At 38.2% G+C, this 15492-nt stretch overlaps 1 protein-coding gene across 6 annotated transcripts in view; it reads left to right on the plus strand.

Annotated features, from left to right (window-relative positions):
* The window catches only part of grip2b (glutamate receptor interacting protein 2b), a 241637-nt gene that overhangs the window by 192806 nt on the left and 33339 nt on the right, over positions 1-15492 (plus strand). For 5 of the 6 annotated variants that reach the window (XM_032549118.1, XM_032549115.1, XM_032549119.1 and 2 more), the window contains exons 2-5: positions 8533-8610; positions 10290-10425; positions 10816-10961; positions 12396-12482. In XM_032549118.1, the coding sequence (XP_032405009.1) occupies positions 8533-8610; positions 10290-10425; positions 10816-10961; positions 12396-12482 (447 nt within the window). The remainder of the gene's footprint in view (positions 1-8532; positions 8611-10289; positions 10426-10815; positions 10962-12395; positions 12483-15492) is intronic. The other variant, XM_032549116.1, reaches the window with a different exon arrangement.

Here is a 15492-nt window from a genome sequence, read left to right on the forward strand (position 1 = left end):
ACGAGTCTCAGCATTATTTTGAGAAAGATAAAAGATAAGCTGTGTTGAAAGACCATGTGCAAAGCCATGAAAAACCTTAAAGTGATGGATAATACCTCAGTGGTAGAAACAGGCAGGACAAGTTTGCTGTTTTCAAAGAATGAGAGCTGAGAGTTGGTGAGGTTTGGGGTAAGGTCTGACTAAAACACAGGAAGTCAGGAAGGCATAGACGCCCCAAACCCATAAATTATCCCTGATACCTGGTTAGACGTAAAATCTGTGCCTTTGGAAATCCTGTTTTCATACACATGATGGTCCCACAGCCAAATATTAGCCAGCCAGATAACTTATGAATGTGGTTCCAAACTAAAAAGAAACCACACAATATATATTTATTTTATTTATTGTGCCTTTGCATCTCTGAGACAATAACAATATGATCCTTTTGCTGATGAAAAGAAGATGTTCTAAACTGAGCTATGCATGTTGGCAAAAGGAATATAGAATATCGAATTACATTAATCACGATGGTTGAAAACCTTAAACATCTTATACGTGGTTTAAAGGTCAGATAATTATTATTTTAGAGTCACTGAGTAAATTTAAACTTTACATTTCATTAAACAAATGCTACAGAATGTGGTTATTCCTTAGAACAAAAATCATCAAACCTGATCTATCTGAAGAGATTACTACCAATTTGTGAACTGAAGCTCCACATCGTCACAATCTCACTAACATCTAATGTTCTTCATATGTGTTAAACTCGTCAAACATTTGGTTTAATTCAGTTTATCTGTGTAGTGCTAATTCACAACAGGACTCACTTTACAAAAACATAAATTCAATCTCATCATGTTTTTATTCAGCCAAACATTCATGTTTAACTTAGAAAACTAAAGAAATTTAACAAATGTTTCTCTCATGCGTGTTGCTTAGTGGCAGCTTCAGGATAAACAGCCTTTCTCAGCCAACAAACGCTTGAAAATATGTTGCAAAGTCCTTCCAAATTCTGTCAGAGTCCATTAGTGTCTCAGTGCTATAGCCAGATTTAAAATGCAATCTCATCTACAAAATAGTATAAAAAAATGTATATGTATTTTTGCAGGTTTATAAAATATGTTTATGTGTGAGCTGTGCCGTAATCATGCAGTTTAAAGTTTAATAGATGAGAAATGGCTTTTGAATTTTAAAACTCATTGAAAGCTTATGATGAAGCCGAGGTTCAGAAGTAGGACAAATCCTCTGCCTTCAGTCGCAGCAGCAGCCGCATCAGCAGCACCAGCATGCGCAGCCGCAGCAGCAGCAGCAGCAGCATGCGCAGCCGCAGCAGCACCAGCATGCACAGCCGCAGCAGCCGCAGCACCAGCATGCGCAGCCGCAGCCGCCTCCATTCCAGCCTCTGCTGTCAAACTGAGCTGCAGATGGCATGGGATGGCAAACACTTAAGAATCCTTCGTATATGAAAAATGTATTTAACACAAAAACTTTGACCCAAAACATGCTTGACAATAAATCCCAGTTAGGCCTTAATTAGACTCTAATTAGAAGAAACTGCAAAACAAACACTGAAAATAGTACGATCAGATTTGATTCACAGATTATGGAAGTAATCTCTTTCCACATAAATGAAAGTATCTTTCTAAGAACCAGTGAAAGTACATCAGGACTATACAGGGCCTCTAACAGGTGGGCCATTCCACAGTTGGGTTCATATTTCATCATTGTTCTTCATAAGTAAAGTCCTCCTGTTGGAGTCATTGAGAGGAACTTCCAGCAGGTCCTGGAACAGCATTTACCCGTAATGAAGCTGTTAAGATGAACTCTGATGCCATGCGCAGCGTGTCCCACTGACTGAGAAAACATTTTAGCTAAATCATATCAAGAAGCTCAAGCATCTCAATGCTGAGCAAAGGGATGGTTGTAGGTCGATTTGGATGGAATCTGCAAAGAAACACAGCACCAAAGATTTAAAAAGACTTTTGCAAACTCTTCTATATTTGAGCCCTTAGCTATGCATAGTGAGTGAATGACAGAAAGATTATAAATCATATATGCGAAATATGTAAACGTCCTGTGCAGAGAACCTGGACTTACCTTTAGGAAAAGTTTAAGGAGGCTTACTAAATGCAAGTTCAGTCCCTGCCTGCTGTGAGGTGTCTTCTGGATGGTTCCTGGATGAGTTATTGTGTTTATGGCGATGCTGTTGAACGAGCAGCAGTAGATAGAGATGAACTGATAAATACATTTATATATTTTCACACTAACGTGAGTGCAGTTTTATATATAAATATTAACAGATAATTTTAACTATAAAGTTTTGTCATGGCATGGCTCCTTCGCTCCTCTCATCTACTTTCTATCAAATGTTTAATAAACACAATTACTGACCGACTGGAACATGGTAAGCTATCAAACATTTCAAGAGTTGAATATTTCTGTGTGACTTGTTGTTTTTAACATACCTAAAAGATGTTATACTTATTTTGGTTTAACGTGGTTTCAAGATAAAAGTAATTGTGTGAGTATTTCATGTCATAAAAGCTCCAAGCATTTTGCAGCTCATCAAAGGCAGTTTTTTTTTTTTTTTTGCCCCATTGGGGCAGAAATCTTTGTATAAAATATATTAAAGTGATAAAACTGAGAAACATAAGTAACCACTGTTCATATTCCCCCTATGAACAGCACCCAGTTTCTCTGACCTACAAAATATCAAATATTCACAATGAGAAATGAGCGTCTTAATTGGCAACAGTGTATGTTGTGAATAGAGTGCGTAACTATGCACAATAGCAAGACTAAGATAACTACAACTGAGATTTGAGTGCAGTGCAGCTTTAACCTTATACTAAAGAAAAGGAAGGAAAAAATGTTAAGGTTGAAAAATGTACCAGTTTAATAAACCGTACTGGTCAGTAATAAACCAAGGGCAATGCACATCAACAGAGCACAGTTAACTTTCAGTCCAGTAGAACCATAGCACAGGATGTGTCCCACCTATTAATAAGGTATTAATCACAACAAGTGCTACAACTAAATCTCAAAACCCCCATAGATCAATAAGAGGGTATTTAGCACACTCAGTGAAACCTTTCGATCACAGAACTGCACAAAAACATTTTAAACAGAATAATATATACATAAAAAATGAACAAACAGGACTGGCAAACTGAATGTATCAACCACACTTTTCAGTCTCTTATTGGTGTAAAGCAGACCGTTAGCTTTATAAAGGCCTGAAGGGACTCAGTTAGCACAACCACGGAATAGCAGTCCCAAAGATGGCGGCTCCCAGAACAACCACGAGGAATGGGTTACTCACCCCACCATGGTTACCAGTTTTTGAAGAAACGGCAATAAACTGCTCCAGCTGTCCAACAGTCCGTAGTTCGGGTCTGCAGCTCCAAAAACCAAGCAAAACGTCCAGGAAAGTTCGTAGCTCCAGCTGGTTAGCAAGAAATAACAATCCAAAATGGCCCAGATCCAGCCTGGTCCGTGAACGGCCGCTGGCCGACTGCCAGTACGTAGCAGCACGTACACATCGGGCCATCACAGCCAATCAAATTGCTTAGACTTGATTTTGCCGTTGACTGACCAGTAAGGTAGAAACGAGCAAATTTGATGCATTTACTGGCGGTGGTAAATAACAGTTATTTATTTATTTATTTATTTATTTATTTATTTATTTCGAACAGACTTTAAAACAATCAAAGAGAAAATAAAATAAAATGGAATGAAACAAACTTAAGAAATAAAATATGAAACAAATTATTATGCCCATGTGACATGCAAAATTTTCTGTTCGAAAAGGAGCAGGTAGAAGATACATCTTATAATGTCCTGCCCCTTTCCTACTTGTCAATGTATTTACAATGAACTGTCATAACATCAAAAAGAAATTTTTTTCCATTTTTCATCATGTATAACTATACAAAATTATTTTAAGTACTATTTATATCATCAATTACATTATAGCCTATTGGATATTAAACATCTTATACAGCATATTTTGAAATGAGCTCTGCTTTAATCAGCTTTTTAAATTGGTTTACATTTGTAATTTGTTTTAACTCATCATTCAATCCATTCCAGACATTTACTCCACACACAGATAAACAAAAGCTCTTCCTGGTTGTTCTAATATGTTGTTTTTTAAAATATCCTTCACCTCTTAGATAATAACCACCCTCTCTGTCAGCAAACATTTCCTGTATACTGTGTGGAAGTTTTTGATGTCTGACCTTAAACATGAATTGTGTAGTTTTAAATGTTACCAGGTCCCAGAATTTCAGTATATTTGATTTAATAAATAACTGGTTTGTGTGTTCCCAGTATCCCACTTTATGTAATATTCGGATGGATTGTTTTTGTAAGAGGTATAATGGCTGTAAATTTGTTTTGTATGTATTCCCCCAGACTTCCACACAATATGTCAGATGTGGTGCAATGAGTGTATTATATAGAATAAACAAAGATTTATAGTCTAGTACGAAGTTAATTCTTCTTATAACAGCAACACTCTTGGCTATTTTAGATTTTACTTGTCCGATGTGTGGTTTCCAGCTGAATTTATTATCTAATGTGACACCCAAGAATTTTATTTCATGTACTTCTTCTAAATTAACACTGTCAATTGATATTTTAATTGGATTATTTTCCTGTTTTTTATTGTTTCCGAATATCATAAATTTGGTTTTATCTAAATTTACAAATAATTTATTGTTTTTGAGCCAATGCTGTAATTTTTCTATTTCTGTGTTGATCACTTTAGAGAGTTGTTGAATGTTTTCTCCGGTACAGAAGATACTTGTATCATCTGCAAATATAATGTATTTTATAAGATTTGATATTTTGACTATGTCATTTATATACAAAATGAACAATTTGGGTCCCAAAACTGATCCCTGCGGAACTCCACAAGTTATGTTGAGTACGTCTGATTTTTGACCATCTAATTCTACAAATTGTTTCCTTTCTCCAATGTAGCTCCTAATCCAGTTTAATGGCACCCCTCTAATGCCATACCTTTCCAGTTTTTTTAATAACATGTCATGATTGATGGTATCAAAAGCTTTTTTAAGATCCAGAAATACACCAATTGCACATTTCTTTTTATCCATATTGTCTATAATTTCTTCTGTTAATGCCATCAGTGCCATCGAAGTTGATCTTTTTTCTCTAAAACCATACTGACAATCAGTCAGAATGTTTTGCTTTTCAATGAAATTATCCAACCTTTTACTAAAAACTTTTTCTAGTATTTTTGAAAATTGACAGAGAAGTGACACTGGTCTATAGTTGCTAATTATATTCTTATCTCCAGATTTAAATAGAGGAATAACCTTCGCTATTTTCATTGCATTTGGAAATGTTCCAGATATGAATGACAAGTTGCAGATGTAAGTTAGAGGATCTGCCACATCATCAATTATCTGTTTTATAAGTGACATGTTAATGTCCTTCCAGTCCATTGATTTTTTATTGTTGCATTGATTAACTATTTCCTTAATTTCAATTTTGTCTACTGGTTTCAGGTACATAGATGATGTATTTTGTTTAATACATATTTCCGATGAATCCACATCCAGTGGGTTTGATTTATTTATTTGTTCTGCTAACGTAGGCCCTACATTTACAAAATATTCATTAAATCCATTTACTATCCCAACTTTTTCATTCAGGGTTTTATCATTATAAATAATATATTTAGGGTGAGTAGTATTAGAAGAATTTTTTCTTATCAAGCTATGTAAAGTTTTCCAAATTCCTTTAATGTTTAGTTTATTATTTTCTAATATTTTAGAATAATAATCTGTTTTGCATTTTCTCATAATAATAGTTAATTTATTTTTATAAGATTTATATTTTTGTTCTGCTTCAACCGTTTTATATTTTATAAATTGTTTATATAGATTATTCTTTTTCTTACATGCATTATGTATGCCTTTTGTAATCCAAGGCTTATGTTTGTTTTTTTGCCTGTAATTACAAGTTACAATTGGACAGTTTTTATCATAAAATGCTTTAAATATTTTGGTGAATATGTCAAAAGCCTTATCAATATTTCTTTCTTCATACAACACTTTCCAGTTCTGTGATTGTAAATCGTTTCTTAATGCTCTTATTGAGTCCTCTGATATTATTCTTTTGTAAGTGATGTTTGTGACCTTGTTCATTTTTCTGCAAACATCTTCAAGTATAACAAACACTGGTAGATGGTCACTGATATCATTTATAAGAAGTCCACTTCTCAATTTACTTTCCATATAATTAGTAAATATATTGTCAATCAGGGTTGAACTCTGTGTTGTTATTCTACTTGGTTTAGTAATTAGTGGATATAAACCTAAACTATATATAGAGTCCATAAAGTTAGATGTACTTTTAACCATATGTGGATTCAACATATCAATATTAAAGTCTCCACAGATGAAAATTACCTTTTGATGCATCTTAGCAAACAATGTTTCCATGTAATTTGTAAAGATGTCAGTATCAGATGCCGGTGCTCTGTACACACAGCTGACCATTATATTTTTCTGCTTCTCAAATTGGATTTCAATAGTAATGCATTCCATAACTTCATCAATTGACACTGACATTTTTTCTAGCATCTTATATTTTAGATCATTCTTAATGTACAAAGCAACACCTCCACCTTTTTTATTCTTTCTGTTAATGTAATTGAACTCATACCCCTCCAGTGGGAAATCTACTCCCTTCTCAGAAGTGAGCCAGGTTTCTGTTATTGCTATGACGCTAAATGACCTTTTTAGTTGATGTAAATATTCTTTTATTTTGTCATAATTTGCATAAAGGCTACGGCTATTGAAGTGAATAATTGACATTTCTTGATCCGAATTATAGCATTGGCTATAGTTCTCATCAGTATAGTAATGGCAGTTGTCATTCAAATAATCAAGAAAATTGTTGTCGGGGTCAATATCTGTGTCTATGTTCATATGTATATTTTCTTATCATCACTGGTTTTCAGAAAGTTGACCATGGTTACCCGGTTATCCTGTTTTACTGATATTTATCCAACTCTTCAATTTTTCTGATGAACAGTATCTTAGCTTCTTCCGGTGAACCGTTCAATTTGATATAGACTCTGCAGTTTGAGGTCCATGTTGATTGTATTTTTTTTTGTTTCCTGAGAAAACGTGCTTGTCTTGCTATATCTGCGTTTAGTTTGGTTAGATGCTCATTTATATAAACATTGGTTCCCTTTAATTTCCTCCCTTGTTTTAAGAGTTCATTTTTGTGTTTCCTGTTTGTAAATCTCATTACAATAGCTGGTTTAAGTCCTTTGTTTTTTTGTGGAAGTGGATGGCAAGCTTCAATGCCATTATTATCAATGCTGATTCCCTTATTGCTGAAGAATGATATTATCTGTTTTTCAAAAGTTCCTTGCTCTTCATCCCTTTCTTCGGTATTATTTGCTTCTGTAACAGCCCGGGCATATGATCGTGGCTTCATTTCCAACCCACTAATTATAACATCATTCATTCGACTGTATTGTTCCAAATCAGCCACACGATATTCCAGGAAGGCTATTTGCTTGTCTTTCTCTACATTCTGTCTCTTCAATTCTTTAACCTCCCCCATTAAGTTCATTATTAGTTTTTGTTGTTGTGAGATTGTTGCTATCTCACCAGACATGAAATCCAAGGATTTCTTTATCTCCTCAAACTCCTCCTCTGTCGTGGATCGACTTTGCTTCGTATTTCTTTTCGACATTTCCGTTTACTCTGAACAATTTGATGGTCCGGCGTTGGAGTTCCAGCTCAGGAGTTGCAGCAGCTGCCCTGCTTTGTTGCCGCCAGTCAGATATTGTAGTGGGAACCCAGCGTAGTCGCAGCCGCTAGGTGTTCTCAGCAATAGCAGCCCAGCATTGTAGCCTTAGCTCAGGTATGGAGACCCACCTCAGATGTTGTAGCCGCCTACCAGGTGTTGGCGCCGCAACCCCCTCTCAGCGTTGTAGCCTCCGGTCAGGTGTTGTCTCCACAGCAGCCTCTCAGCGTTGTAGCCGCCGGTCAGGTGTTGTCGCCGCCGGTTTACTGGCTTATGTCCGATCAGTAGATCCTATTCCTTGACCAGCTGGCATCCATTGGAAAAGGGCGATCTGAACTCCAGTTTCCTGCAGATTCAAAACGCTACATTTACTGCGTGTTTTAACCCAATAGAAAATATTTGTGTATATTTTAATGTTTAAGACTTTTACAGTGTGTAAAGCCTCCAATATGTGAGTGTAAAACATTAACCAGGTAAAGTTTGTATGTGTTTATTGTGAATGTTTCTTCCTTTGCTTCATTTTCTTCATCTTTGAGCATTTTTCAAAGTGTAATATCTTTGTTTTATACTAGTTTTATATGTGAAACTGGTAGATTTAATTTCTGTTTCACCCTTCAGCCTCTCCATTTTAGCTGTCTATGTCAGAAAGTATCTTTTTATTATGACAACTGAAAAAGCAAGTTTAAGACATGAAAACCAAAAAAATAATGCAAAGTATTGTTATGAAGCTCAGCTCACTGCTGTATCTGTTCCTTCTAGATGAGGGGCCATATGGAAAAACAAAGGATATCTCTGGACCAGAACACACCATGACTTTGAGAAGGCACAGTATACCAGGTACATGACACCTCTGTCACTTAAAACCTCTCCAGAATAATCTGTGACTGTAACAACTCTCCATGAATACAAATAATGGATGTTGAATTTCCACAAATATGTCAGAAACTGAATGACTTCAGGTTAGGGTGCTGAAGGGCCGAGTGGTGGCCAGCTGAAGTGTTTTCTAGCACATTTCTAACCATCATTTAGTAATGGTGAATTAAGGCTAACTCTATATAGCTATAGCTCCACAGTCATGTCATGAGCAGGTGTCCATTAATTATTAATTAACCATTAATTAACCATTTGTTCATCATCTAGAAAGGCTAAACTAAGAGTTTGTTTCTGTTAGTTACCCATTACATTAGACCCCTGGTATTTATAGGGTTTAGAGAATAGCTAAAATAAATCAATTGAGAAATCCTCTAATAACACTCATGTGTTTATTTTAATAGTTCAAACAGAAAATACATTAATATGCCTTAATAATAGACAAACTTTCTGCAAATAATTTGGAATCATGTTTCCCATTGAGAAACATTTGTGATAAAAACAATCTTTTCTTTTACGCCATCATGACTTTCCCATCACTCTTGTGACCTTTAATGTGAAACTTTGATTTCATACATCAACACTGAAATTCAACATTTACGGGGTAACTTGGATTATTTGTACCAACAAATTGTGAGATGAGTTTTATAACTATTAAATAATTATAGTTATAAAGGAGAGGTATTAATTATATATCTGTCCTACCTTGTAAAAAGAAAATATTTGTTCATAATTCTATCTTTAAAGTCTTGGAAATGTAATTTTCTTGACCTCTCTTGAGAACCACTTTGTCCTCTGTAGTATTTTTGCCAGCATGATTAATCAAACTTTCAACCTCAGGAAATCTTGACTGAACCCAGAAGTAGCTGTCCCTTTGGAGATAACAATTGTTGTAGAACAGGTTATGTGTAGTTCCTCTGAATATTGTGATGTCCCTGTTTGCACAGCAGTCTAATTAAGTGTGCAGGGAATTTTGCATTGAACAATAGTTGGCTCGTTCTCTGTTGGAAGAGTGGGACGCTGCGCCATTCCTTGATCCTTGTTTCCACAGAAGAATGATCAGACGGGTTCAGGGAAAAGTTTTTCATATAATCTTAACCTCAAACATCCTGCTAGTGTATCAACATGGTAGTTAGTATGCATATATTGTCCCATAAAGGTAATTAAAAGTTTCTCATATAAATGTAGTTTCTTAATTTTAATTTTTAGATGTTTATTGAGTGTTATACATTAAATACATTATTAATGAATGTCTACATACGCTGAAGTCTAAATTGTAATGCAGCTGTTAAATATGCAACTGAAATATCTTAATAAATATTGCTCACTTGGGGTCGATGTAAAGCAAAAGTTTAATCCATAGTTTAAGCTTCCTATGATTGCAAAGCAAGTTTATATAAATGTAAAGGACTAAAATCATTTGTTGAATAAACCAAAGGCAACAACAGATCAGTAAAAAAAATGTTTTATCTTCCCCATTTTTCAGCTTTTGTTTAATCTGAAAGGAAAATGAAGGTAGCATCCAATAACAAGTTTTTTCTGTTGTGTATTTGATTGTTCTGTGTACACTTTGTCTTTGTCTTTCCCTTGGCTGGATTGTCCTGATATGTGTCCGTGTGGGTGCATGCCTTTATGTTTTTGGTTAGAAGCTCTACGGGGGGTGACCATGGTGGAACTGGTGAAAAAAGAAGGCAGCACACTTGGACTAACCATCTCAGGAGGAACGGACAAGGATGGGAAACCACGGGTATCAAATCTACGGCCAGGTGGGCTGGCAGCCAGGTGGGTAAAATCGTCATTTTGGAAAAATATTTAAAAGCTAAAGCAAACATACAGCTACATCAAGCTACTCACTGAGTAATACACTCTTTTCATCAAGCATCATACTGTCCTTTTCTACCAGAGGACTCTGAAGAAAAGGCAGTTTGAAAGTGCAAAGTGACGCTTCAACACAGTTTCAGTGAAAACCTTATAAATACCCATCAAAGGCCTGGAGATCAATACTATTTTGGAGTTTTACTGATGAATTTTAATTGGGAATTTTACAGAGTGGAATGATTAAACAGCAAACAACAGTTAGATGCACAGCTGACTTATGCATGTGTATTGTGACTGTTGAGTCTATACAAACACTGTAACATGTTGTGTGGTTTGATACATTTTTTCATACAGGAGTGACCAGCTTAATGTCGGGGATTACATCAAATCTGTGAACGGCATCAATCTGACCAAACTGAGGCATGAAGAAATTATTAGTTTATTAAAGAACGTTGGAGAGAGAGTCCTGTTAGAGGTGGAGTATGAGCTGCCCCCTACAGGTACAAATCACACTGACACTTTGAGAAGGTTACAATCAGTAAGTCAATATGCTATAATATAATAATAAGTTTTGTTCACTTGGCTCTGATTTGTTTATTTTAATAAGCATTTTAACCACATGTTTTCTGAAGCCCATGTACATGAGGCAGCTCAGTTCTGAAATCCTTAAGAGAAAAAAATTCAAGTGTTCGTATCTTACAAAAGCACCTGAACACACACCATACTTTCTGCTATAATTAAACCCACAATTATGAATCTGTTTGGCAGATTTAAATTTAAAGTATTCTTTTAACTTGAGCAACATTTTCATTGTGACTTTAAAGAATAGAGATGTTTGTCAAATATGATTCTACAATGTTTAAGATTTCAGAAAAACATGTACAAAAACAATCTTCTGATGTTTTACTTACATTTGATGTAAAAGAGGGTGTATGAATTATTCATAACATTTGCAAATTGTGAAAGTCTGTTGAAGCATCCAAGTTTCTACACCTTTCTAAATGGTCCATGCTGTTCTAAGGCTCCCTGATTACCGTGATAAATCAGGAACAGCTGTTTCCACCGAGTCCACAGGTGAAAAACTGCAGCTCTCCACAGTCGGTTTGTTGCTAAAACAAAACAGCTAACTCAGGAGTTTTCAAGTGGCGACAAGGTCGTATCTAAATGTCTTAAAGGTCAAGTGCCCACAGTACAAAGTGTTAATAAACACTAGGGACAATTGTTGAATATCCATCCATACGTTCAGTCATAGTGGTGGGAAAAATGGTTTTTACAGGTTGTTTATCCACATCAAGAATTTAAACCACAACGTCAGGCAGAGCATTTGGTTTTGGGAAACACTGGATGTTTCAGTGGTGAGAGAATGGTCAACCAACACAAATATAAATGCTGTGCATTGAAAATGAAAATATTTTCATTTACATGAAGACACCTATTGAGTTGAATAAAGATGACTTCACGTCTAAATATGCCAGAGGTATCAATAACTTTGGGCCTGTCTGCATGTATGTTATGCATTATGTCTGCAGGACTGTGACTCGCTTTTGAATATAAATTATAACATACTGAATCATTCAATATGAATACATTTCCATATAAATATGCCACCCTATTAATATTTAACTTGTACGACATTTAACTCGGGTCTTGATGCATATTTGTATAATGCAGCAACACTCACAGATGATAGGAAGTTCATTTATTTTCTTGATTTTTCTGGACATTTCTAAGACTAAACGACCGTAACTGTAATATTTATGCATATCTGAACTAATCAAACGTGTACATTTTTAAAACAAGCAGTTTAATTCTAATCTGTTTATTTTTCTTGAATGAATCTTAAACTTGTACATTTTTAAAACAAACAGTTTAATTCTAAACTGTTTACTTTTCTTGAATGAATCATTAGTTTGTTTTTCTCCTCCCTCTGAAAGCACCTGACAGCACCTCAGGGGTAATATCGAAGACAATCGACATCTGTTTGCACAAAGAGGGAAGCAGCTTTGGTTTTGTCATGAGAGGTAAATGTCACCAAAAATGGCAACTTTAACAAAATTAATAACCTAATTTGTAATCCCAGGTTCCAGTTGTCAAACCTTGGATTCAAAAGGAGAAATTATTTATAGAAATATTAAAGGAATCTTGGGAGTTTTAATGTCTGGACAGACATTAAAACTGTTTTACTATGTAATACAGGTACATATCAAAAAAGCTACAATATTCTGAACAGGTTCAGGATGTTTTGTCACTTATTTCAGAAAGTAAAACTGATGTATTAAACAAACATAGAGTAAAATTGTCATGTTGGTGGCGAGTTTTCTAACCCACATGCAGAAACACTCCAGAGACAGGAAATACAATAGTGAGATTTATTTACAGTGAACTCAAACAAAAGGAATCAGGATCCCAGTTCGTCTGGCAGATCTCAGGGCAACTAGGGGAGGACAGAGATGATTAGTCAGGACCCAGGAAATTTGACGTTTGGTGGAGGTTGAGGATATACCTGTTCGGGGGGGAGTATTGGACCGGGAGAGGACCTTGAGGGTATAGAGGCTGGTCAGCGGGTTGAGGGTCGAAATCAGAGGCGGCGGTGGCGGAGGACGGACAGGTAAGGCTCAAGGCGGTGAGGATTCCGTCTCGAGGGCGACTGATGACCAGATAGCTCCAGACCAGGGTAGCTGGGAACAGAGAGACAAGAAGGGTCAGAATCTGGGGGACAAATCCTAGTAGAAGTAGCTCAAGGTAAGCCGGTACCATTACAGGCTAACACTCTGGCAGAGAAGTGTCAGCATCCTCCTCCATTTATATGCCTCCAAATGAGTAGATGGAGGACAGGTGTGCAGACGCCGACTCACACCCTCAGAAGGTCTCCGGCTCCCTCTGGTGGAGAACAGCTGACAAACCTCAGGACCCCGACAGTACCCCTCCCTCAACGACCGCCACCCGGCGGTCCAAACGAACAGGAGGGCAGAGACGAACGATAGTCTGAAATCAAGGAAGGATCCAAAATAAAAGAACCCGGAACCCACATCCGGTCCTCCGGGCCGTAGCCCTCCCAGTCGACCAGGTATTGCCAGCCCCGGCCCCGACGACGGGAGTCCACGACCCGGCGAACAGTGTAGGCTGGGTGCCCATCTATCTCACGGGGGGGAGGAGGGGGGTCGGAAGGAGGGCACAGTGGACTGGTCAGGACGGGCTTAACCTGGGAGACGTGGAATGTGGGATGAATCCGGAGAGAGGGAGGCAGACGTAAACGTACAGCAGAAGGACTGACAACCGACTCAATTTTATATGGGCCAATGAAACGGGGAGACAGCTTTCGAGACATGGACTTCAATGGAATGTCCCTGGTGGACAGCCAAACCTGCTGTCCCGGCGAGTAGGTGGGGGCTGGGCGTCGTCTTCGATCCGCGAATCGCCGGTTTCGATCAGATGAACGATTCAGAGCTGCTACTGTGTCTTTCCAGATTGAGCGGCAGCGGCGGATGTGATGCTGGACCGAAGTGACCGAAATTTCCTTCTCATCGGCCGGAAACAGTGGAGGTTGGTATCCTAGCGAGACTTCAAAAGGGGACAGACCAGTAGCAGATGAAACGTGAGCATTATGTGCATACTCCACCCAATGCAGAAACTGACTCCAGTCAGAGGGGTTGGAGGAAGTGATGCATCTGAGCGTGGACTCCAGCTCTTGATTCATTCGCTCAGTTTGACCGTTTGACTGGGGGTGGTAACCAGAAGTTAGACAGACCTTCGCTTCTAGGGCAGCACAAAAATGTTTCCATACCTGGGCGGTGAACTGTGGACCTCTGTCAGAAAGTATCTCCTGTGGGATTCCGTGCAGTTTGAAAACGTGCTTCACCAGCAGCTGAGCGGTCTGAAGGGCTGTGGGAAGTTTCCTAAGTGGAATGAGATGACAGGCTTTTGAAAATCGCTCAATGACAGTGAGTATGGTGGTCATGCCCTTGGACGCAGGTAACCCCGTCACAAAATCTATAGCGATGTGTGACCATGGGCGTTTGGGAATAGGCAATGGATGAAGCAGACCTGAGGGAGGCTGATGAGATGATTTATTCCGGGCACAAACAGGACAGGCTAGGACAAACTCTTTTATGTCTTTATGAAGTGATGGCCACCAGAACCGACGGGAAATCAGGGCCACAGTTCTACTGACCCCAGGATGAGCTGAAAACTTCGTGGTATGCATCCAATGAATTAATCTAGCCCTCACTGCAGAAGGAACATATGTCCTATTAGGCGGGCCTGTGCCAGGGTCTGGTTCAGAGGTCTGAGCTTGTTTAATTAGATCTGAAGCCTCCCAGGAGACTGTGGCTACAGTACAACTAGCAGGTAAGATGGCAGCTGGTGTCTCAGGTTCATCAGAGGCGTGAAGACGGGACAGAGCATCTGGTTTTATGTTCTTCGACCCCGGGCGGTATGAAATGGTCAGATTGAATCGGGAGAAGAATAATGACCAGCGGGACTGACGGGGGTTTGATCTTTTGGCGGATTGAATGTAGGAGAGGTTTTTGTGATCTGTCCATACCAAAATGGGATGCTCGGCGCCCTCCAGCCAATGCCGCCATTCCTCCAAAGCCAATTTAATGGCGAGGAGCTCTCTATCACCAACGTCGTAGTTCCGTTCAGCTGGGGTGAGTCTGCGGGAGAAAAACGCACAAGGATGAGTTTTCTGGTCAGATTCAGAACTTTGAGAAAGTACGGCTCCCACCCCTGAGTCAGATGCATCCACCTCCAGGATGAACTGTTTGGAGGGGTCAGGTTGAATGAGGATGGGTGCGCTAGAAAACAGAGTTTTGAGTTTCTTGAATGCCGCTTCAGCCTCAGGTGGCCAGTGAAACGTCTTCTTAACTGAAGTTAACGCTGTCAGAGGAAGGGCTGTTTGACTGTAATTTCTGATGAACCTTCGATAGAAATTGGCAAACCCCAGAAACCTTTGGAGTTGTTTCCTGTTTTCTGGAGTGGGCCAGTCCAAAACCGCCTGGATCTTGTCCTCTGATGGTCTCACCTGCCCGC

Source organism: Xiphophorus hellerii, chromosome 20 (genome assembly GCF_003331165.1).
Source record: "Xiphophorus hellerii strain 12219 chromosome 20, Xiphophorus_hellerii-4.1, whole genome shotgun sequence".
Taxonomy (NCBI): Eukaryota; Metazoa; Chordata; class Actinopteri; order Cyprinodontiformes; family Poeciliidae; genus Xiphophorus; species Xiphophorus hellerii.